Source organism: Phaethon aethereus (assembly GCF_964289735.1).
Source record: "Phaethon aethereus genome assembly, chromosome: 1".
In the NCBI taxonomy this organism is placed as follows: domain Eukaryota; kingdom Metazoa; phylum Chordata; class Aves; order Phaethontiformes; family Phaethontidae; genus Phaethon; species Phaethon aethereus.
This window is the reverse complement of record NC_138575.1, coordinates 125018100-125042732: the sequence shown is the minus strand read 5'-3', so window position 1 is coordinate 125042732 and position 24633 is coordinate 125018100. Positions and strand designations below refer to the sequence as shown.

Here is a 24633-nt window from a genome sequence, read left to right as displayed (position 1 = left end):
CTGGTACAGGATGCACGTTTGCATTGTGAAGTGCCAGTAAACCAGACTAGAGAGGAGTCAGGCTTATCCTATCTGACTTACATAATGTAAAACTACTGTCCTTTAGGGGGAAACACTAAAAATCCCAGAGATAGTGCTCAAGCCCTTTTCATGTGATGAGAAATTAATTCAATTTCTAACTCTGTACAGCCAATAGTGAGATTAATTTATGCTTCAGGTTCTAACATGAATTTTTAATTTAGCTCAATGCCTCTTCATCTAGCTCAGAGAGCATAGTGTCTCCTGACTGTGCTGTTTTGATCAAAGATGCTGTTCTTCAAGAACTGTAACCCCCCCGCCGGCCTTGCAATCCAACCTAGCCGTCCCTAGGTACAGACCTGTACTTATCTGCATGAACAGGCTTGCTAGTAAAGATATTTGCTGTGAGTAGCCCTTCTTCCTTTTAAAGGCAGGGCATGTGTATGGGAGGGTTGGGAAGCATTTACCTACCCTCCCTTTTAGGCACTGGGCTCCCACGTGCAGTCCATCTCTGCTGCTGGTCACATGAAAGCCCCTCTGCAGAGCCTCCTGCCGCGGCCGGGGCTGCAGACAGCCCTCGGGTATTTCTGTTCAGCCCACTGCTCGGAGAGCTGGGCCTGTTCGATCGTGATGACTTGCAGATGAGAGGGTGCATATGCTATTGGTTTTGGAACTAGGCAGTTAAACAGTGCAGGAGTCTCTCCTTTTTAACCGGTGATAATTCAGTTTGCCTGGGACAAGTATTTTGCACGTTCAAATATAACCTTTCAGTCCTCCGTTCCAGCTTTCATGTTTCAGTGTATAGTCGTGTGTCACATGTATAACGGCTGCTCATGTGTTCCTGTGTATTTTGATGGGCTGAAGCAAGTTCAGAGGAAATCTGAGGTCCCTGTGAGCGAACAGGGATGTAAGGGAGAGGACTGCATAGGTCCTGGGCTCCAGACTTCTTCCATCTGTTTTGTTGTCTCTCACTTACTTTGTTCCCAGGTACTTTGATTTTAACACCACAGGACTCCTGCCTAAACTCTTTCTGGACCATCTTTTTATACCTTGGCCCACCTTGTCGGTTCTGGGATAAGTCTCCTTTCTGTTATTTATTTTCTTTACACAAATGGGATCATCCGTCCCAAGGGAGGGTTTCATACAGATTAATGTTAATGAGAGCTTCTTAGGGAAGATGCTTCATAATGGTCTCTTAGGTCTGCTTTTCTTCTGTCTCCCCAAAGTATCACCTGTGGCCTTTGAGAGCGTGGTTGGCAAACTAGTCAGATGTTACAGACCTCAGCTGATGAAATTCCTGTCCGGGAGGAATAAACAAGCAGTGTTGTATGCTTTGCTTTAGGAAATTCAGAGGTTAGCTAAGTCTGTGTTTTAAACCTTCTCCATAAACATACTCCAGCTGTGACAGTCCTGGGATCTGTACCATCTTGCTCCAAGCTGCAGTGCCAAAATAGAAACAGGCTTTTTCCTGGACAGGCTTTGTCCTGAGATGATCTTGCAGTTTGTGAACTTGTTCTGACTTGGCAAAAAAACAGTCGTTTAAAATATTCAGCACGACAGCTGTGAAACTGTGCACACCATGGTCTGGTGACTGACCGGAGGAGTAACAAGTGCCCTCTGCAGAATGACACAGTCAACCCTGGCATCAGTTCTGACAGCTCCAGCCTCACTGGTTTGTGAACATATCACCCCTCGTCTTCGTAGCTGAGGAATGGAGGTGCAGCTTTTGCCATGAGTTAGCGAAGTGGGAGATGCAAGACAAAAAGCAAAGGTCATAAAATCCATTGGCAGGCTGGGAATGCATTAGTGTTTGCACTGCAGTCTTCTATGTGCAAGACTAAAATAGGACACGTCTATGTGTAGCTTTATAGGGGCAGAGTGCTCCAGTGACCTTCCTAGGCTGTAAACTTCAGATTTGATCATGGTGTCTATTTACGGGTAAAGAACAAAGTATTTGGGCTGCAAAGGCTTGTTGCCAATTTGCTGTGCAGCCTATTTGTATAAATCTCAATATAAGACATTCCTTTTGATGGAAAAGAAAGGCCAGCACTTACAACAAACCCCACGATAGTGCATTTATGATAGTACAAGTTAGACCGATGAATAACAGTATTTGGAGGAACTTTCTGTAAGCTTCTTGGTGGTTACTGTAGATGATGCTGCACTGTAGAATTAGACTTTAAAAGGTCCCTTCCAACCCAAAATTTGTCCAAGTGGAAGTCACTGCTGTCCCCCCAGTTAAAGCTCATATACAGCACTACAGATACTGTGCTAGGATGGCTGGGTACGAACGATGCCACTTACCTTCTTTAGAGATGCTTACCTGTATCTTTCACTTATCCTTTCATGTGGACATGTAAGTCCCAGTGAAAGCATTGAGTTTTCCAGGCTTATCAGTGGATTAAAGTTGGCAAGAAAGTAAAAAACTCTGTACAGGGATGCTGCCCGGTTGTGTAGGGATGGGGTCAGGAAGGCCAAGGTGCAGATGGAGCTGAACTTGGCAAGGAATGCAAAGAATAGTAAGGGCTTCTAGAGGTATGTCAGCCAGAAAAGGAAGGTAAAAGAAAGCGTAGCCTGCCCCAATGAGCAAGACTGGCAGACTGGTAACAACAGATGAGGAGAAGGCTGAGGTACTCAACAACTTTTTTGCCTTAGGCTTCACTGGCAATCTCTCTTCCCACACCTCTCGAGTGAATGGACCGCAACATGAGGGCTGGAGGAGCAAAGTCCCTCCCACTGTAAGAGAAGATCAGGTTCATTACCATGTGAGGAACCTGAATATACATAAGTGTATAGGACCTGATGAGATGCATTCCAGAGTCCTGAGAGCATTGGCTGATGTAGTTGCCAAGCCACTCTCATGATATTTGAGAAGTCCTGGCAGTCAGGTGAAGTCCCTGGAGACTGGAAAAAGAGAAACATTGCACCCTTTAAAAAGGGTAGCAATGTGGACCCTGGGAACCACTGACCTGTCAGCCTCACCTCTGTGCCTGGGAAGATCATGGAACAGATCCTCCTAGAAGCTATGCCAAGGCACATGGAGGACAGGGAGGTGACTGGAGACAGCCAGCATGGCTTTACCAGGGGCAAGTCCTGCCTGACCAACCTCGTGGCCTTCTGTGATGGAGTGACCCCATCAGTGGACAAGGGAAGAGCTACAGATGTCATCTATCTGGACTTCTGTAAGGCTTTTGATGCAGTGCCAAACAACATCCTTCTCTCTAATTTGGAGAGAGGTGGATTTGATGGGTGGTCTGTTGGGTGGATGAGGAATTGATTGGATGGTCGCATCCAGAGGGTAGTGGTCAGTGGGTCAATGTCCAGATGGAGATCGGTGACTAACGGTGTCCCTCAGGGGTCCGTACTGGGACCAGTACTCTTTAATATCTTCATCGGTGACATATACAGTGGGATCGAGTGCACCCTCAGCAAGTTTGCAGATGACACCAAGCTGAGTGGTGCGGTTGACACACCTGAGGGATGGGATGCCATCCAGAGGGACCTGGACAAGCTTGAGGAATGGGCCTGTGTGAACCTCATGAGGTTCAACAAGGCCACATGCAGGTCCTGGGTCGGGGCAACCCCTGGTATCACTATGGGCTGGGTGATGAAGGGATGGAGAGCAGTCCTGCCGAGAAGTACTTGGGGATACTGGTGGACGAAAAGCTGGATATGACCCAGCAATGTGCTCTCGTAGCCCAGAAGGCCAACCATATCCTGTGCTGCATCCAAAGCAGTGTGGCCAGCAGGTCAAAGGAGGTGATTCTGCCCCTCTACTCCGCTCTGGTGAGACCCCACCTAGAGTCCTTCTTCCAGCTCTGGAGCCCTCAGCACAGGAAAGACATGGACCTGCTGGAGCGGATCCAGAGGAGGGCCACAAAAATGATCAGGGATGGAACACCTCTCTAATGAGGACAGGCTGAGAGAGCTGGGGTTGTTCTGCCTGGAGAGGAGAAGGCTCTGGGGAGACCTTCTTGCAGCCTTCCAGTACTTAAAGGGGGCTTATAAGAAAGATGGGGACAGACTTTTTAGCAGGCCCTGTAGCGATAGGACAAGGGGTAATGGTTTTAAGCCGAAAGAGGGGAGATTCAGACTAGATCTAAGGAAGAAATTTTTCGCAATGAGGGTGGTGAAACCCTGGCACAGATGCCCCATCCCTGGCAACATTCCAGGTCAGGTTGGACGGGGCTCTGAGCAACCTGATCTGGTTGAAGATGTCCCTGCTCATTGTGGGAGGGTTGGACTAGATGGCCTTAAAAGGTCCCTTCCAACCCAAAAATTCTATGATTCTTATGATATAAAGGAACTCTGAAGTGTTTCTTTTTCTCCTCAAAAGAGGAATGTCAGATAGACTGTTTCCTGCCTTTCCTCTCTTAAGAATATGGCGTGGGAGGTCTCAGACGTATGAAATTGCTTTTCCGTAATCAAAAAGACTTGAGTCTTGGAGCTTCAACAGAGACTTATTTTCTTCTCAACAGTTCTCAAACATTTGTGCTACATTGGATTTAATGATACAGTTTTAAAGGGGCTGAATAAATCGCTTCTTTTGCTGTTCATTAAGGGACACACTGGTGACATATAGCCTACGTTAGAGATCTGGTAGACCTTTCAGGAAAACCCAGCATTAAAACCAGGCTGAATTCACCGTGTTTAAAAAACAGCAGTGGAAAAACATGCCTCAAGTACATAAATGTTACTGTTAAACACAAAAATGTCAAATGTGCATGAGGTCTCTTCTATTCTTTGGAGACTTTGGTTATGTTCGGTAAATATATTCAGTTACTAGTGGTACCTTGGAAGACACTTAAGTGGGGGAAGAGAAGGAGGGGTAGCTAAACAGAAGGCTGGCAAGGGGGTACAGCTGTGCAAGCCTGCGTTGGCTGGCTGAAGCTGTGGCGCAGCAGCCAAGGTATGAGTTAAAAAGCTCTGGTAGGCCACAGCAGAGTTTCTTCTTTCTGATTTATGAATCTCACACTTCAAGTATGTCTTTGCTTCGCTATGTTAATGGCTGTGGTACCCAGGAGCCTGTGCGTATCTTAATTGGGCACCAGTATATCGCATATGTCAATCACTGGGCAGCAACAATATGCAAACAAACTGCTACATTTTCACCCGCTTAATGAAGCTTTGCTTTGCAAAATGTAAAGCCAAGGCTTTGCCACTGTGTCTTCCAAACTGGACCCTAAAGAAATGCAGTTGTTAGTAACTAGTGAGGGCAGAAATACCTCTTACTTGCTTTAGTTAGATCAAGCTTATGGTGCGTTACCATGTGAACATCACAACCTGTATTTCCAGCATAGTTGCTCAGTTCTCGTGCACAGATGCTGTCATGTCAGGGAGAAGGAAAATCAGCTATGACAAAAATAAACAAAACAATACGCATACATGCACTGCAAATACATTGCATCTTGTTTATTACATACAACTCTTCTTCTACAACTCCTCCCACCCTATTAATAAAATGTCCCTAAGGCTTCAAAATGGAAAGCTCAGCAGTTGCTGATGCAAAATGACAGCAGTAGAGTGATGATGATTTACACCACCCACAGATCAAGTCTGAAGGCTTTATTTACATGCTGCAAGACAGTTTGCACAAGGCTTTGCCCAATTTGGTGCATGGGAAATCTGGCAGTGAAACAATTTAGTTGCCTTATGAAATTAAAAAGCATTCTAAAGACTTAAGGCATTAAGTGCTCTTGGCGTGCTGCTCTATTACATTCATAAAATATCTAAGCCTGGCTCTAATGGGCTCTACATGAACTCTTGGTGAGAAATATATCAAAACTACAGACAGCCTGGGAGAATGCCTTCCAGGTTCCTCATAAAGACTTCATACCAATTAGCAAAGCTGGTCCCAGAGAGCACATAATAGGCTTTACGCTAGACCTTGCAGAAGCTGGGACAGGACTTTGTTTTTTACAATGCTGGTATTTACACCAACTGTGGGCTTGGGTGGTGGGAAACGCAAGGGAGAGCAAGGCAAATGGTGTCGTTTAGAAGGGAAAATAAACAAAATGTTACTACCAAGAAAGTGGGAAGTCAGAGCTGCGTGGGCTGAGTTCTGTCCTTATTTGGCTTCCGGGAATTACATGATTTTATTCTATGACTCAGAGTTGTTTTTACAGCATTTGCGTCACCCAGAAAAAGTTGAATCTGCATAAGACCCAGCATGTTCCAGGAGAGAATATTTTGTTCTGTAATGTGAACTCACTAACAGACACTGACAGCTTTCACGTTTGGCTTTTTTAAATTATTATTGTCATTCAGGCATAAACTGCAAAATGTCTTAGAGCAGGTTATGTTACCAGAACGAGTACATGCCGTATCTGGGAAAATCCTAACAGTTGGAGAATCATTTTACAAATCAGCAACAGAGAATTTAATTTCTTGAGAGACACATAAGCTTTTGATTTGCCTCTTCACATGTGGAAAAAACACAGACTGTGCATAAATTAGGTAATTTAACCTTCCCCCTCAGTTCCACCTGGATCTGACCATATTCTTTCACTTGCAGAGCCTCACCCATTATAGGTGCCACAAATTAGTCACTGATCTTAAGTGTAAATGCTTGTATTTTTCCATCCAGGAGGGTAATTAGAGGATTTGGCACATAATGCTGTAAGGAGATGGCAGAACTGAAAGTAGGTGAGCTTGGGCATTGGTTTGAAGATGCAGCAAATCCAAATTTAGGTCTTTGAAGGCTGGATCACAAATGCTGCAGCCCTGTGATGCAACGTGCTGATCCAATATTGGCTCACTCTGCTTGTTCAGGCATGTTCAAGTGTTTCTGAGAAGTTATTTTTGTGCTGGCAGGCTTTATGAGAGATCAGGTGGCGTCTGCCCATGCGGCTCTGCGTTTCTACAAGGATGGATATCATTTCTCTTCCTGAAGCTGGCATGGAGCTCTTGCAAAAGTGTGAAGCTGACATAAACACCGCTCTGGCTAATTAGGCAGAAAAGAGGTTGCGTGCCCACACCCAGCCCGGAGCGCATTGGTGGCACCGTGCAAATTGGGTTTTATTAATGGCTGTGGTAGATCCTCAACCTCCCATCCATTGCTCAGGACTAAGAGCTCGGACATAACTGAAATCCCAAGCAAAGTGAGTTTTTTCTTGTTCCAAGTGCCTTGCATGTGTTTGAGGGAGGGATGCTCACCTTTTACCTGCTTCTTTGCTGGAGAGCACTGGCATCGGACTTTGACTCCAGTTCCCTGTGTCGCTTGTTGGGCGCTAAGCTCAGGCAGGAGGGTGTGTCATGACCCTGTGAGCTCATTATGTAAAGAAAACTTCCTTCTCTCTCACCTACTAATTTTTTTTTTTTTTCGTTTTTTTAACCAACAACTGCGTTTTGCCAGTAGTCTACTTGTAACTTTTGCTTTTCATTTGCTCAAATTTTGTCAAGAAAAAAGGCTGAGGCTGAGTAAGGTGCAGTCATTTCAGGCTGCAGCCTGAGAGTGGGAGGCACTGCGCTAACCTCCTGCTCGCTGTCTCTCCTGTCCAGAGGAGAAGAAAATGAAGCTGACATGATTATCAGATCGCTCATTAACTGAATCCCATCAGAACTGGTCACTCCGCAAATTCTTGGTGATTCAATTCCCTCATTTAATTAATTCCTCCCCTAGAAATGATTAGCTCACATTAGAGATGAATTACCTGTTAATTTTCCATTTGATAATTAGTGCTCTTGTAGGACCCGGTTAAGCGTTCTTGCCTTATGTCAGATTTGTTCAAAAGCAGACACTTAAGTCTTTTGATTTGGGTTTCTGTTAATCTTGCCATAATTTCCCATTTTACATATGGGATGACAGGCTGACTCGTGGTCAAGGCAGGGGTCTGATAATGCCAAAGGGGTCTCCTGGAGAGGTGGTTCCCTCCCCATCTCTGCTGTGGACTTCCCATGTGCCTAGGAGAGGTGAAAGACAAAAAAAATTAAAACACCCCAACTTCAATTACAGTGTAAAAATTTTGACTTTTGCAGCTTCTGCTCTGCTGGTGCCCAAAGTCTCTGGGTGTTGTATTTTTTATCTGTGTGATTGTTTGTCAGGCACGGGGCCAGGGGCATAGTGTCCTCGAGAGGGGCGGCAGCAGGCGGGAATTTTCTTGGGGGTCTGGTCTCTGCTCCTGAGGCTGGTTCTGCATTTTATCTACAGATTGGTTCAATGCAAAATGCAGAAGCTGTCCAGGAAACAGAAGGCAATGCTTCCCCCCTGCCACCCCCCGGATGTGTTTGCAAGTCCCGATCTCTGCTTTCAGTATGTTTCTGCCAGGCAGAAGCCTGCTGGTGTTATTTATTAATTTTGCTGCACAGTGTCATGGTTTCGACAGGAGGGGGGGATAGTCCCCTTTTGATCCGTGCTAGCCCCGTCACTTCTGTTGGTATAGCACTTCTTTAGGGGACAGAGTGCTGTGGATTTGGCTCTCCCCATATGGTGGAAAGCAGAGAGCTTGGCTCTGCCACTTGTCAGGCGAGCGCTCAGAAACCTGCCGGTTGTACAGCCCTCGGGTGATGTTGCTCGTGTTAGCTATGGCTGCGTGCCACGGAGCACAGTTTGTCCCTGCGCGCTCCCAGGGGAGTGGTGGCAAATGCTCTCTTCAGCCTCGCCTGGGACGGAGGTTGGAGTGCTTGCTGGAGAGACTGCCCTCCTGGCGAGTGGCCTCGGGGCTGGACTCTGCAGGAGAAATAAGGTGGAGGAGTGCGAGGTCGGTGCGCAATGCCCCAGCGACACCTGATGGAGTCTATTTGGACTGGGCTGGTTGGTCACGCACAGGCATGAGGGAGGAAAGGCAAACACCCAGCTGACTTTTCTGGAAAGGTTGGCATGTTTGATGCTTAAATAAAGTGTTTAGATCTCCCTCTGTTGCTGCCTAAACCTAAAGACTCCCAAAGCACTTCTGTTCGGTGGTGGACCAAACATTATTCAGGCCCAGAGCATCAAGCGTATTTCAGCATCTGTGTTGCTGACATCCCCTGCCTGACACCTAATCCTTTTTAGGTCTCTCAAGTGTGAACGGAGCCACCTAAATGCAGGTGTTACTATCTGGCTCAGCGCCAAATGCTGCAGGGCGGGTCTCAGACAAGGTGTTTTCGGATCTGGGCTTTGCTTTCACGAACCAACCTTGCTGTACTCTGTTATTGCCCTGGCTGCCCATCCTGTTCCCCTGCCGATGCTACTGCATCTTGAGTGGGGAAAGACTTATATGTGCTCATCTTTCCCGCACGCTGAGACGAGGCCTGATGCCGTAGCCTCTCAGCTGGAGACCCTTGGCCAACATGCAGCCAATTTGTAGTACTGGTAGAGTCCCTCAGACCCAATGGGATGCTCTGTCAAAGGCACCTACCGATCATCTACCCAAAATAATAGACTGTGTCCTGGCTTGGTGCTTTCATTCATCGCTTCCACAGTCTGCTCTTTGTTTTGGAATTTTTAAATTGCACCACTAAAAATCATAGTGGCAGCCCCAAGCAGTGAAGTTTCCCTATCCCGTTTAAGAGCAAGGCAAGCATTTCTGTTACGCTGGTGAGCTCATTGCTCTGGTAGGAGAGAGAGATGATAGACAGGCTGTCACCCAGTGAGCCTGAGCGGCTGCTGCAAATGCTTAGTGAGCGCCAAGGAGGGAGAGGATGTGTTTTGATGCCCTGGAGTCACTGCCAGGCACCAGGGTGAAGGGAAGAGCAGCCCTGCATGGCTGGGCAGGCTGCCCCTTCCCCATCCCACACCCTCATGTGCCAAAAGTGTGTCCTCAGCACAACATGGTAAGTCTTAGAGGAGAAGTGTGAAAGTGCTGCCTAAATCAAAGGGAAATAATAACCATAGTGAGAAATTTTGGCTAGAAAACAGGTTTTTTGAGGGCTGCAGTGTGTTGCAGAGCCCTGGTGTGATTTATTTTTAATGCTGAACGTCTAGCCCTCCTGCACATTTCTCACAGCCCAGCTTGATCAATGCGCTTCTGCAGCGTCTCCCTCCCCCTGCCTCGTAAGGCATGGTGTTTACCTCCTCATTTATTTTCTGTTTCCCACTGTACACGCAGAGCAGATGTTCCTCACTCTCTGTTATAACTCAAATTGGGCTCGGTAGCTCGAACAACTTGTTGCAACACACTTGTTGCTAAAGTGCAAGCTGTTGTAGCGGGACTTTTCTGACAAGTGCAAAGAGGGTTTTCCCCACCCTTCTGCAGGCTCCTGCAAACCCGACACAACCTGCACAAGCATCCCTTGATGCAACCTAGGAATGGTTAAGGGATTTGCAGGCTACAGCTTTTTCTTCACGTTACCAGTTGCTGGGCTTGGGACTCAGCGCCGATCCTATCCGAAAGCGTAGTATTCACCCTGCTGCAGAGGAGCTATTTCTTCTGTTGTTATCGATTTGATGTCTCAAAAAAAGCTGTTGCGCTCTTTCTCCCTCAGGTACCGTGGTCATCTGCAGCTGGCAGGAAACAAAGCCTTTTGCATGAGCAGAAGTGCTGTAATTCTGCGATCCATAAATGTACCCCAATGTGGGGGATTTGCTGTGTTTGACCGTAACACAGCCACGGGGGCTTTTTTATGCTACGCTCAGGGTTGGCGTGGAGGAGGTGTCAGCAGCCCATAAAATCACAGGCAGGGAATGAGTGGGAAGCAGAGTATGTGGGCATACATGTGTGCTTATCTACTGCGGTGGCTGCTCCCCTCCCTCCCCCAAGCTCTGCTAGCTTTAATCCTCCTAGACTCATGCAAAAACTCTGCATACATCAGGTGGTGGATGTTTTGAGTAGCTGCATTACTGTAGCTGGAGAATCTAAACCCCTTGCAAATGAACGCAGTGGAGGCTTGGAGAAAGCAGCGTGGCAGACGGCTGTGCCGGCTGAGCCAGCTGGTCCCAGGGCAGCTCCCAGCTCCAGTGACTGCTCTCTTTCCCCTCCTGTGCACCCTGGACCGATGCTGGGTGTCTCACCAATGTTTCATGTGCTCCATGTTTGGGCTCCCTGAGTTTCTTTGTCTTTTACCCATGGCACATCCTTTCTTAGTGGTCCAACACATGTGCTGTTCAGGTGCATTATACTTCACTCACGCAGCTGTGGGGAGCCCTGGAGATTTTCTTATGCCCCTTTCTTTTGCTAGGAGGGGGCATGGGTGAAAGGTGCATACGTGGCTATTTGTATTGTAATGCACATTAGCTGGAAGGAGGACTCTGCCATAATGAACGTTTTTACTAAGTTCTCTTGCAGTGTTTTAAGCCCAGTCCTTTAACTGATCCAGGCTTGATTATTCACTGAATGCATTGCCACTACATGCTCAGGAAGGCATGATAAGTTCATTTAACAAATCTTCCGCATCATCTGGAAGCGTATACTGCTCTAACCTCCTGTTTAGTGTGCTGGTTATTATGTTATCGAAGTTTATTCCTGATTTGATGATTGGCTCCCTTCCTATCTGCCAGCATCTTTGACAGACAACAGAATTATCCTTTTAGATCTATTGCCAGGTAATTATGGCTGCTTGGCATGATGGAGTGCTCCTTGTTACTTGGCGTTCAGAAGCATTAGTCAGGCAGGGGAAAGTACCATGATGGGTAGAGCAAAAATCACAGTGCGGTACAGTCGTAGCCCCTCGGAGCCTTCGATCCAAGAGTCCCAGGGCTTCTGGTTCATTCTCCCTGAGTATCTGATCTGGCCACAAAGCAGGCTCCTGACAGAAGCTCCCAAGTTAAGCCGAGACAGGTAAGCGTATGTTGACACTCTACGGTGGGGAGAAGGTGGCACTAATCCTGTCATGGAGGTGGGAGAAATGAATCGCTAGGAGGTAAATAAAATGTCTGGCGAGGCTTGGGAGGGCTGTTGGCTTGGGTAACGTGTTGCCTGTTACGTGTTTAGTGCAGAAAGGCTGTTTCAGAAAGCATTTGTAGCGCTGTGTTTAAGTTCATTGTGCATTGCCTATACATGGCTTTGGAGGCAGCTTTATTAAGATTAATGAACTCACTAGCCACTAAGGGGGAATTAAGCAGAGCTTACTGCAATATGTGTGTGTACTGCACAGCCTTCCCATTAGATAACAAGGAACTTCAAGTAGTCACTGCCTTGGGCAGCAGTCTGCGGAAAGCATGGCATGAGGAGTTAGGCAAGAGACAAGCAGCTCCCTGTTTATTACACAGGACAGAAATGACCCCACAGATGCCAAAGGGCTGGGGCAGAGCAGCTCCCCAGCAGCACGAGCCCGAACCCTCCTGGGGCTCCCCGGCTGTGCATGCCCATACCACTGGCACCCTTGGACCAGCTTCAGCAGGGAGGGCAAGTTGACTGGTACGGGCGCTGCCAGCCTTGACTTTCCCTGTCTGCTACTGAGATGTGTGGGCAGCAGCTGCCGACTCGGCTGCATGCCGGGAGAAAGCGGTGATATACCACAACATGCTGAGCCGAGGGCTGCTCGAAGGCAGAAGCGAGGGCAGGGCTGCCCACACCCTGCAGAGAAAGATGGGCAATGCAGCCCCTGTTCAGGCTTCACCAGCAGCAATTCATCCCTGAAATGAAATGTCTGAGAGTGGCCGGCCAGTTTTAGGTAAAAAAAAAAATTGTAATAGGAGCCAAGAGTCACAGTGCAGATGTGGGAGATGTATATTCAAGTTCCTCTTCACCTTTAGTTAATACAGACCTGAGCCCAGCTTCCCTCTCTCTCCCCGAGGCTGCTCTGGGTATTGTGGGGAGTCAGCTGGTAACCCCAATGACGTTGTTTTTCAGCATTGCATCCATATGCACCTTTTGCAATGGGAAGCGGGGACTTGCTTCCCAGGTAAGTCCCCAGCCCCTTACTGCAGAGCAGCCCGTGCTGCTCCTTTCTTGCTGGCAATGTTACTGTTTGATTAGTAGGAGTGAGACATGAAACCACATCTGCAGGATGGGCTGTGAGAGACCTTGTGAGCTGGTGTAAAAGCCAGTGGCCCGGGCAGTCTTGGAGAGGGTCTCTGTCCTGCCTTCGCACCAGGCAGCCCGAGGATTTGACCTTGACAGAGCTACACTCCATTCCCTGGGCTCTGCGTCCCCTTTTTGTATGGGGTCTGTGTGATGTCTAACTGGGCTGTCAGCAGCGGTTTGGGCTGACAGACACACGCACCAGCCTGTGGTTTGCTGTGCACAGCATCTGCTTCAGTCTGAGCCTACCCTAGAGTGTGCTGTTCCCTTTCAGGAGACGCCTCTGCTGCAGCTGTGGGCTCCTGGGCCTCCGCTCCTGCGGCAGGGCTCGGCCATCCTGAAGTGGCTAGGCTGAGGCTTCAAATCTGGTGCCCACCTTGACCCTCTTTCTGCTGCTTCATTGGCTTTGCTGCCTTACCGTCCCTGTGGGTAGGCAGCTTTTAGGTGGCTATTTCTTGCCAAGTGTGGCTGCTGGCCCTTGTTTCATCCCTGCTTCTTTCTGCCATGGACCAGGCGGTGAAGAGTCCCCCAGAGTGACCCCCGCAGATAGCCTGCAGCCAGCTCAGCCCCGCCGCAAGGCAGCCGCTGGGCTGCTTTGCCCTTGGGCTGGCTTTGGGCATCATGACATGCCCAGCACTGCCTGTGCTCTCAGCCCATGGGCAGGTGTCCATCAGGAAGCTGTTCCCACTCGGACCAACCTTGCGACGGCAGAGCCTGCTGCCGGGCAGCGCGCGTGCATGCCTCCACCGTGGTGGGGACATGGCTCGGGGTGGGAGGGAAAAACAGGGCCGCTGGTGTTGGTGTGAAGCAGCTGCGGGGCTGCAACGTGCCACACACAAACCCAGGCCAGCATGGTGAACGGAAAACCAGGTGATGGGCTGTTCTTCAGTCTGTCGTGTCTTGCTGGGGAAGCTGGCCAAAGCTTGGGTGGTGTTATGTATGCCCAACAGAACAAACCCTGACACTTGCCAGAGGCTGCTGAGGGGAATTAGGGATGAGAGTCAGTCTTTGGGGTGAGATGGGTTTATTTCTAAAGGACAGGGAGCCATTTTGACAGCCTGGAGGTGCTGCCACTGGTGGCAGCCCTCCATGCTGGGGACACACAGGGAGGACATCACGGGGGGCACCACAGCAACAGTCCCTTCCCAGGGGTTTCTTGAGACAGCGTGGGTCTTCTCTGGCTGGGGTGGGACCAGCCCAAGGCAGCTGGTCGAGGGCATGGCACCGCAGCCTGGGGAGGGTGGGCAGGCCGTGAGGGGGCCGCAGCAGGGGGCAGAGGGCCAGCGTCAACGTGCAGCCTGCCCCACCCAGGCTGGGCAGGGACCGAGGGTCCTGGGCTGTGATGAAATGGGACTCCTGGGCCCTTGGGCAGGGGTGGGGAGTGGCCCCAGGGGAGACCCTTCCCTAAGATGCCTGTTGTGCCCTCAGGGCCCTGGAGCTTAACGCCTGAGCAAATGGGGGCCGGTGCCTCAGTGCGGACAGAAGCGAAGCCCCTGCCTGCAGGAGAAAAGCTGTCCTCTCCGCTGAGCGAGGGAAAGGCTCTTAACTCCCTGCCCTTGAAGCCTTGATTGGCTCCTCAGCTGCTTCTGCTTCCCGGGTAAGCAGAACATCGCAGCTGCACCAAGCGCTATTTCTGGCGGTGGCGCGGGCTGTGCTGAAGTTGCAACCCCCAGCACGGCCACGCTGGCCCATCCCGTCCTCTCGAGGCACAGCAGTCCCTGCTGCAGAGGTCTCCTCCTCCCTGCCCCAAACCCCCGCATCCGGAGCTGTGCGTGCAGCGGCGTGGCCGGCTGGGTGACCACCCTGCACACAGCCCGGGTCCCGTGGGGCAGAGCTGACAACAGGAGCCTCGGCAAGAAACGCTGAGGCAGCTACTTCAAAGGTCAACCCAGCGCTTATGAGCACAGGAAAGGCTCAGATGTACGACACAGCTGCTGCTGTGAGAAGAGGGGAAGTATGCGCAGAGCTGCGCCCGCTATTGCAGAAGCTCAGGAAACCAAAGCCTGGGGCAGGCGGAGGGGCTCGGGCACTCTGCGGCACAGGGCCCTCAACCCCCTGCTCTAGTCCCATGAATGCAAGCAGCTCTCAGAGATAAAAAACAGGGGAGCGAAGATGTTCAGCCACCAGAGTTAGGCAAGCACTCTGCCTCTTCAGTGCTCTAAGGAGGGCAATGTTTGGCTGGAAACACCCAGACATGCGATGCTTGGGGTCCAGCTAACCCAGTGCTGGTGTCGAACAGCATGGAGGTGTCCCCAAAGCTGCACACTCTTGGCTGTCTTGTCATCCTCTGTTGGTGAAAATGGGCCCTGCTGAGGCCCGCAGGTAGGCAGCTAAAGTGGGTGAGATGAGACCTTCATTTAGCTGAGATGAGTCCCACCAGGTGTTTTTAGCCAACCTTTGAAAATACAGCGAATATTTTAACCTGCAGCTGGACTGCTGCAAGAAGTGGTCCCCAGTGATCATTTTAAACTATATCAATGTGTATCAGAGATAGGAGCTACATTCACATCCCTAACCCACTGTCACATGAAATGCCCCTGGCCATGAAGAAGTGGGTTGTTAGAAGCAATCTTGCATCAAGTCTGCATAGGCTTGCCCTGCAAGGTGGGCTTGTCCTTGCTGCTAGCTCATGAAGCTGTGCCAAGGCTTGTGTTCCCAGCACACACTGCTGGAGTGGAGCAGGCTCCTCTGGTCAGGGCTGAATTCTCCAAATTCTTTTGGTGGAACAAAACATGTTTTTTTTTTTTTCCCAGTGGCAGCATAGCTCTGCTGCTTTCTGGGCTTGGCTCCACTGCTGCTATGTTGACCTCTGGCTTCTTCTTAAAAAGGGCAGGACAGGTCATGAGGAAGAGCCCTTGGTGGAAAAAAAATTAACAGTGCAGAGTCGCAGTAGCAAGGTCTGCAGCTTCTGAGTCTGCCGGAAGAACTCTGTTCTGCGGGTCTACCTCCAGCCCGGCAGCCGCAACAGTTTCCCAGCACTGAGCATCTGCAGTGTGTTCAACCCTCAGCAGTAACCAGCCATGAGTCATACTCTGAATAATGTTGAGGTGTGGTTTAAAGCCCAAGTTTGTTTCTTTTAAGAATAAATGCAAATTTATGTACCCTCTGGTATTTTAAGTTTTTCTACTTAAGACACCTAGAAACTTCTCCTTGCCAGGCCTCTTTCTCACACTGTCATGCCCTTTCAGGACCAAGGGTTATCAGGGAATGAATCAGGAGTTGCAAGAGCTGGCAGAAGTTCACGGGAGCGCTGGGTGGTGAGCTTGGTGCTCCTGCAGCACTCTGCTGAAGCCCCTCACAGGGCGATGCTCCCTGACCAGTTGGCTGCCTGCAGCGGGAGACTTTCCTAGAAACTGTGACCTCAGGACGTCTCCCACCTCCACCTTCCCCCTGTGCATATGCTGAGGTGTTCATACCTTCTCTGTGCTCTGGCCTGGAGGTTGCGTGAGGCTCCTGCCCATAGATGATGCACACAAATACGCTGCTGTAAGCCTCGCAGCTGCTGCTGCTGGCCAGGCACAAGCTCCAGGTGTGCCCACACAGGGTGGCTGCTGCAGCTGTAGGTGGGAGGGCTGGTGCTGGGGCAGGACATGGGCTGTTTTCTGCCATTCCTACCTCCAGATGAAGTAGAAAAGGCCAGAGTGGGGCTGGGCTCGATCGCCAGGCCAACTGCAGCCACTGAGCTATTTATGTGGGACGCTGATGGCAGAGCTGCTGTCAGAAGCTCCAGCGGGAGTTAGTAATACCTGTGCTAGTCTAGGGTGAGGCTGCCTGTTGCAGTAGCTCTCCGAGAGGGATTCCCTGCCAGCCCTCCTGGAGCTTCTGCTGCAGCCTGCTTCGCCAGCATTGCTAATGAGATCATGGCTGCTGATTTTGCAATAGGCTCCTACTGCTGCCATCCCTCCAACCCCAAAGGTGACTGCTGAGGTGGATACAGCTCCCAGTTTAACAAGCCCCCAAATCCCTTGCCTACCCGCCCCCACTCACCTGTTGTACATAGCAGAGGCTCCCAGGGTCCTCCTTAGGGGATGTGTTTTGCCAGTCCCTCCAGCGGCCCCTCTGGGGGAGGTAGCTCTGCAGATCACAAACGCACTTTCTGGGGTGCAGTGGTCCTTCATATCCCATCCCCACCGCTCCCTTACCGTGTACATGGGAGAAGAGCAGTGGGGCACAGGAGAGCCCCAGAGTCTCAGCAGAGACCTGGTGCCTTGATGGAGCTCAGCCCCTCCTCGTTTCTGATGAGCAGATTTAGTATTGCTGTGCAAACTAAGCAGCAGGTCTGATCCCTGGGGAGCTGCCAACTGATCACACGCCAAATTGTCCCCGAGTCCCACGTACCCTCTTTTCCCACTGCCTCCACCCCTTGTCTACAGCATGTGTGCACCTGGGGAGAAACGAGATTTCTGGTAACACCTTTAGCTAAATGTTGGGGAAAATGGAGCCAGGAATAGAGCTTCCCCCTCCTCCCACCCCGATTTTCTTCATGGCTGAAAGGCCAGTGACCTGTGTTCTGCAATCAGACAGGTTGTGGTTTCCTGGTATTCCAGGACCTTCAGAGGAAATACCAGCTGCCCCAGTGCTTGCGAGTGCCCAGCTGGTGCCACTTCTGTCCCCAGAAGGTCTCCAGCAGCTTCAGCTCCATGTTGGAGACTGCAACACCCCTGTATGTGGCTTTGCGAATCTCTTTCCTCTGTGCAAAGCAGCATGGTGCAAACTGCAGAAGTGCAAAGCTGGGGGGTTGGTACAACAAGGTGGTGGGGAAAAGTATCTTTCAGATAAAATAAGTGCTATATGGGTCACTCTTTTCCTTCCAGCCTGCCCCACAGCACCAGCCTGCTTACACGCTGTTTGGAAGACACAAATTTCCTGAGGTGCCAGACAGATGCCTTAAGACTGAGGGAAAGCCAAAACGAAATAAACTCAATGTAACTGGGAGCTTTAATTCGCAGGAAGAGCTGAGCAGAAGCAGGCTGGTTCCCAGATGAATCTTTCCTGCTGTATGAAGCATAAATTCATCAGGTATTCCATTTCCTGGGAAAAAAGTGCAGAATAATTCACTTAGAAATAAAGAGTAGAGCTATTTTTCTCTCTGACATGGTGAATGTAATTACCTAAGGCATAGGAGGCTGAGATGAGATAACTCACTTATTCAGCCCCCCCCCTTCAAAGAAACCATCATCATTCTGTCAGAAAAGGCTTTAAAAATCAATTCACATCCTGAATACTGAAACGTACAGAACCTGTCCTTATGATTTCCACGCACCAGCTGCACCATCACAAGCAAAACAACACTCATCGGCAGGGCAGAGTTCATTATTATCAGGGCCATGTACACCACGCAAGCTCCCTCTGTTTGCTGACCCCTCTCCTAGTGCTCTTGGCACCTCCTTGTCCTTTAGGAGCAATTCCCGGCAAAGCAAAGCACATCGGCATCCTGTCAGCAGCATGTGAGCCACGCTGGGGCTGGGAAAGTGTGCATGGGGGAAGAGAGTCCCAAGCTGTCTCGGTTTGGAGAGCTCAACAAAGGGAAGCCAGAAGCCTGAGCTTGCCCCCAAATATAATCACATTTAGGCTGCACCCTCCACTCCCACCTCCTCTGCCATTATATAATGGGGAGTGGAGTGAAATGGCTTTCAGCAATGCTGTTTGAATGGCAGCGCTCCAATTCTGGACTGTGGGTTGTTTTCTTTTTAACGGTGGGAGGGAGTGTAGGTTGGCAGAGGGGAGAAAGCATCAGTTTGGTTTGTCTGCAATCCCTGTTTTGCTTTGGGAGCTTTAGAGGACAGACACATTCTTCCATCTCTGCTAATCCTCCTCTGATACAGAGGATTTTCCTGCCATTAAATGATAGCTTGTGAGAAAAAAATGCCAACTTTTCAGGGACTGACTCGTATGGCTAATGGCAGCCTCATGAGCAGGAGGGAGGACACAGCCACTTCCCGGCTAGGTAAGCGATGTATCTAGATGATTTCTGTTGGGAGTTATAGTTTTGGCTGTTTGATACTAGGCTGGTTACGCTCCTCTGTACCAGCACGTATTGCCTGAGGACATGGCCAGTCTCTTACTGTTGGTGATCTTTTCCCACCTCAGATGATAGGAACCTGCCCTTGGCATGGCTGGTGGGAAGGATGCGGATGAGCTCATGAAAAGGAGTAGCACAAAGCTGCAGGTTTCCCTGAGAAGGTCAGTGGTGGAAGAAAGAATCTCACCAGGAAGGTGCTGGGGACTTCTTCAGTTTGAAAGCGTGTGGGAGAGGAGCTTTTTCCTTCATCTTCCTTTCTAAACACAGGACTTATTGTGGGAAAATTATGCAGGGAAATGACAGAGGATGAAACCTGTCTCTGCTCTTCCTGTGTGCTTTTAGATCCCTTGAGTTTGCTTTGCCAGATCTGAAATGCCACTAGTGCATAATCAAGGTAATGTTTACCATCATTTTAAATGGTGAGTATACTCTTATTCTGCATTACCCAGTAGTGGATTAGACAGTTTTTTCGGAAAGGTGTAGGTTAAATACTCACTAACTGCAATCATTGTCTATTTACCCTTCCCAAAACTCTGCAAACATTTTTTTGGTCTGTCATTCTTCCTTTCAAATACTGAATTACCATAGTATTTAAAAGAGCAAAAGAGATCATGCCTGGGTGGAATCTTGTTTATTCCTTAATCTCACTAGTATTTTTGACTTTACTGCCATATTTCAGCCTTTTTTCTTAAACACACAACTCATTTGAGCACCCTCTGTGTCAGTGAGTTGGGGGCATCTACCCTGTCTGCTGCCACGGTATAAAAAGCAAAGAACATCCTTTTTTGTGAAAGGGGAAGGACTAAGGAAGGAGAGGTGGGAATGTTTCATGCTATGTTGGTCAGAGGAGATCTGGCCAACAGCAGAGACCTGTTCTCCTGCGCTCTGAGCAGCAGCTCTCCTGAGGGTTTGGTGGGGTTCGGGTGGAGGATTTTTTCCAACTTCCTTTGCAAGAGAAAGAGGAAGAATTGCCACAAAGACTGCAGTGCTGACGGGCTCCTCTGAGCTCCTGTTGCCAGGGGGTTGTTTTCTAGTTGGATAGTCCTCAAGGGTTTGTTTTCCATGTACTGCACAATGCAAAGAGGTACCCTTGTAAATAGAGATCTATTTGTGTAAATAGAGATCTAAGTGTGCTGTGCAATGCCACTAGCAGAAAACCCAGATTTGGCACTAAAAAACCCCCTGTGTGTAAGAAGAACAGGCTGGATATGGTTTGGGTACAGACATTTCCTTTCTCAAGTGATTAGAGAACAAGCAGGGAGGGGAAGGAGGGGATTTGGTTATCAGCCTGCTAATTCCTACGCTGCACACAGTGTACACAGCTGCTGGGGGGGGTCTGCTCTGAAGGCCAGAGATGTGACTGAGCTTGGGGTAGCTGTAGCTAAACATTGAACTTGCTTGGGACAGTCTCGCATATAGGACAGCCTATGCATATATGCCCCTCTGGATGTCACCCTGAGCCCGTGCAAGGCTCTCGTTCCAGCAGCAACACTTCCATCCGTCGTTTCCAGACAGCCACCTGCAGTCAGACATTTGGGAGCAGGCAAATCCTTAATCTGTCTGGCCCTCAGTTTATGTAACTGCATAACAAAAACAAAGCTGCTGTTTGCGAGCAACAGCCTGGACTGGTGCAACGGGTAGCAAACGAGGCAGCCCCTTCAGCCTGCATGAAGAAAGAGCAATCTGAGGCCAGCGCATTGTCCCCTATCTTGTCCTTAGGCTCCTCACCTGCTGTCCACCCAGGGCCCTCACTGAAAGGGACTTTCCTTTAGCTGTGGATGCTAGATAAGGGCTCAGGAAAAAGAAAATGACAACCTGTCTAAAATCCTCTCCACCTCAGAGTCTTTCACTATCATTTATCCTTGAAGAGATGCTGTTTTGCTAATTCTCTGGTCATGATAGCACGGCCAGGCTGGATGGGACCTGAATTTCGGTAAAGAGGCCACAGCTAAAGTCCTCTTGTGATGCTCCCTCCGCTTATCTAAATGCCTCTTCTAGATGCAATGACCGGGTTAGTTGGAACAGAACCAGGCTGGGCAGCTCCTGGGTTGATGTCTTGTCAATGGGAACCTGCCCCGCAACTCGTTTTGCAAGTCTCTTGCTTAAAGAAGCCCCAGGCAGCGCAACTCGTAAGTACAGCACCGTGCATGTTGCCTTTAAAAAGGATGGAGAAAGGGCAGAGCAATTGCAGTTTGAACTGTAGTTTGGTCTGTACATTAAAGCCTTAGGGGCTGCAAAGATAAAAGCTCGATGCTTGCTGAAGCTGTGCTTCCTGGCATATCCCCTCGCAAGTCTGTCAATAAAAATGTCCATCGGGAATACAGCTGTGGTGGGCAATGACTGTGCTGCAAACAGGCAGGGAGAGGCAGCCTGGCTGCTGGTAGCTTCCCTCTCCAGACAGTCAGCAGGAGCGTGGGGGAAAGCCCGTTCCTCTGCTCTCAGCCCTTGGGGCTACCAGGCATGCAGCAGCAGCGACATGATCCCAGCAATGCTGTAATTAAAGGTGGCTGTTGGTAAAGACAGTATCTCATGTCTTGTTGAAAAAAATATAAAAGGCTTGTGCTTGTGTGGGAGCCAATAAACTGCAGCAGAAAAACCAGTCAGTAGCAATACCACCATTTCCTGCTAGTGACTACTTGGAGAGTTCACTTGGTGTGGCTGCTCATTTTGTTGAGTGGCAAGTAGGACATACCTGTAAGAGCAATTACAAAATGAGCTCTGCCTTCAGTTCTTCCTCTTTAATGACTTTATTTTGCAGATGTCTGGTTGACTAGCTGTTTTTTCCCCACAAAAATGCATGTCCGTGGAGAGTGATGTCTCCTGTTCCTTTCATTCTTCTTTGATCTCTCCCCAAGAGCTTTTACCTTCTCTTCCTCATTGTAGATCCACCTGCATGGGCTTAACTTGAAAAGAAACTACAATAGCCACACACCTCCCATGTCAGGCTGATAAAAGGCCAAAGCAACTGCTCCCATCTACAGTTAAGACATTACAGCAACTGTCTTGAGAATTGGCAAAACAGTAAAAACTGTGCTGGAGGTGTAAAATATCTTATCTATGGTGAGATCATGAAGAAAGCAGTTGACCAATATCCCTTAATTTGTTTTTCTTCACGCCTTCCTACCAAAACACAGCAAGAATGTGTTTTTAAAACACTGTACTGCATCCTTAGCGGCTGATGGTTCTCCTTGCAGTGATGCACCAGCTTATGGGTCTGGTGGAAAAACGTTAGGTTGAATGAACAAAGAAAAGAAAGAAGCAAAAAGCAAGAGTTTGTCGTGTCCCAGGCAACTAGCTGATCTCCCCTGCCCACTGCCAAACTAGCATACACTGCCCACCCTGCTTCCCCAGCCAGGTATACTGCAACCCATTCACAGCTGCTGGCCTTCAGAGCATCTCTCTGCCTGCCTCCTGGCCAAACTATGTCCCCGTCAGCTTGCAGAGAGACCAATCACAGAGACACTAAGAAATACTTCAGTCTAGGTGATTAGGCCTCTTGGGGACAGAAATTAATTAGAGATGACATTCTAGATGACATTTTTACATATATGTATATATATACACATAGATTCTCAGAGCGTTTTAAAAACCCCAGCAGAAGATTTTTATGAACCTTTCACGAGAGCTCCTTGGTCAGCACCAGTGTACAAGTAGCAGGTGGCAATTAGCCTGGCTAGAAGGGAGGTGAAGACAGCGTAATTTCTTTTTCCTGTTGTGACTAATATGTTTGCTAACGATGCATCCTGATTCTCTCCTCCCATGCCTCCGTGGGGTTGCTGTGTTCCCCTCTGACAGTGATCCTTTGGGTCCCCCACGTCCACGCGGTGTGGGCCTGTGTGCGGTCCTGCCCTGCCAACTGTGTGTGCACCCAGGAGCGGAGCTGCTCCGTCCTCTGCGATCGTGCCGGCCTGGGGCAGATCCCTAGCGAGTTCCCCTGCGAAGCCTCTTCTATCAACCTGGACAAAAACAGCATCAAGTTCCTCTCCGAGAGGGCCTTTGGGACCTTGCCTTCTCTCAAATCCCTGTCACTCAACCACAACAATATTTCCTTCATCACCCCGGGGGCTTTCAAGGGTCTGCCCAGCCTGACCGAGCTGAAGATGGCCCACAACGAGTACATTCGCTATCTCCACACGCGGACTTTCACTGCCCTCAGACGGCTGGTCAGGCTGGACCTGGCAGACTGCAACCTTTTCAACATCCCGGACAGGATCTTCATCGAGCTGCCTGCTCTGCAGGAGCTCTTCTGCTTCCAGAACAACTTCCGGAGGATCCCAGGTGCCATCAGGGGCATGGAGAACCTGACCCACGTTTACCTGGAGAGAAACAGAATCGAAGCAGTAGCCTATAACTCCCTGCAGGGCCTGACTAAGCTGAAATACCTGAATCTGCAGGACAACAGAATAAATGTTGTTCACGAGCGAGCTTTTCAGGGCTGTCAGAAGATGGAGTACCTGTACCTGAATGACAACTTGATCAGCGAGCTTCCAGAAAACTCCTTCGATGGCCTGAGGTGCCTGAAAATGCTCAACCTGGGGGGGAATTTCCTCAGGAATATTTCTAACACCTGGTTCAGGGACCTGGGGGAGCTGGAGGTCCTCTACCTGGACCGCAACAGGATCAGCTACATTGAGGAGGGGGCTTTTGAAAACCTCACCAGCCTGGTCGCCTTGCACTTGAACAGCAACAACCTCACAACCTTGCCCTTTTCTGTCTTCCAGCCGGTGTACTTCCTGGGGCGGCTGTACCTCTTCCGCAACCCCTGGGATTGCGACTGCCGCATCGAGTGGCTGAAGGAGTGGATGGAGAATTACAGGCTTGTCAGGGATATTCCCTGTGCCTCCCCCTCCTCAGTAGCCGGGATTGACCTGATGGACGTGCTCTATGAGAGATCACCAGAAGGTTACTGTCTTGATCCAGTGGAGCTAAATGTCACGTCCGAAGGCCCAACCCCAAGTGAAGAGCCTTGGTCTACCACAGAGAGCAAGTTCAACAGCCTTATCTCTAAACTCCTGCTCCAGATGGGCCTTCCTGAAGAGGTGGTAAACACCACTGAAGTCTTTGGTAACACCACACAGCTGGATGGACTAACTGATGGAGTTTCTTCTGGCGTGGGGGAAGACAGCATTGAAGCTGCCTCCTCTTTTTACCTCCCAGCACTTTTTACAGTGGTTGTTTTGCAGTTCAAATAGGCCAAGGGCTGCCTGGAGCATGGGTCTTGCTTAAGTGTTTAGTCCCTGTACCTAATTAGCCATTAGGGAAAAGTTTGTATCATGGGCCTTGGATACCTATCTGGCTCCAAACTCTCCTGGGTAGATTGGTTGGATCTAGCTCCAGATTCCCCTGGGAGCTGGTGGGATCTGGTTCAAGGCCAGGTCCCACTCGGGGTGAGAAACCTGCCCTGTGGGGTCTCATCAGAGCCTCCTGGACACTCACAGAGCTGTGTGGAAGACGAGCAATGAAAGAGTATCAGTAAGGTTGAGTTTCGCTTAGAGACATGTCATGTCCCTTGCTGGCAGCAAAGGGAAGAGAGGTCTGGATGGATGGTGGTACGGTGTTTATTCCATCGGGCCAGCTCCGGTTGACCCAACCATCGACTTTATGAGAGCAAGACGAGGCAGCAAAACTGGACCCTCTCTTCATATCCTGACAGACGCCCACGCCCATGGCGGGTGCTGCTCAGTGCTGGCGAGCTACTCCTGATTTCCACCA

At 49.6% G+C, this 24633-nt stretch overlaps 1 protein-coding gene across 1 annotated transcript; it reads left to right on the top strand.

Moving 5' to 3' along the window:
- Positions 1 to 18791: 18791 nt before the first annotated feature.
- NYX (nyctalopin) lies at positions 18792 to 24113 on the top strand (the record flags this gene model as incomplete). Its single annotated transcript, XM_082014111.1, has 3 exons — positions 18792 to 18846; positions 19274 to 19340; positions 22778 to 24113. 3 exons carry the CDS (start codon positions 18792 to 18794, stop codon positions 24111 to 24113), a joined length of 1458 nt encoding a protein of 485 aa, XP_081870237.1.
- Positions 24114 to 24633: the final 520 nt, after the last annotated feature.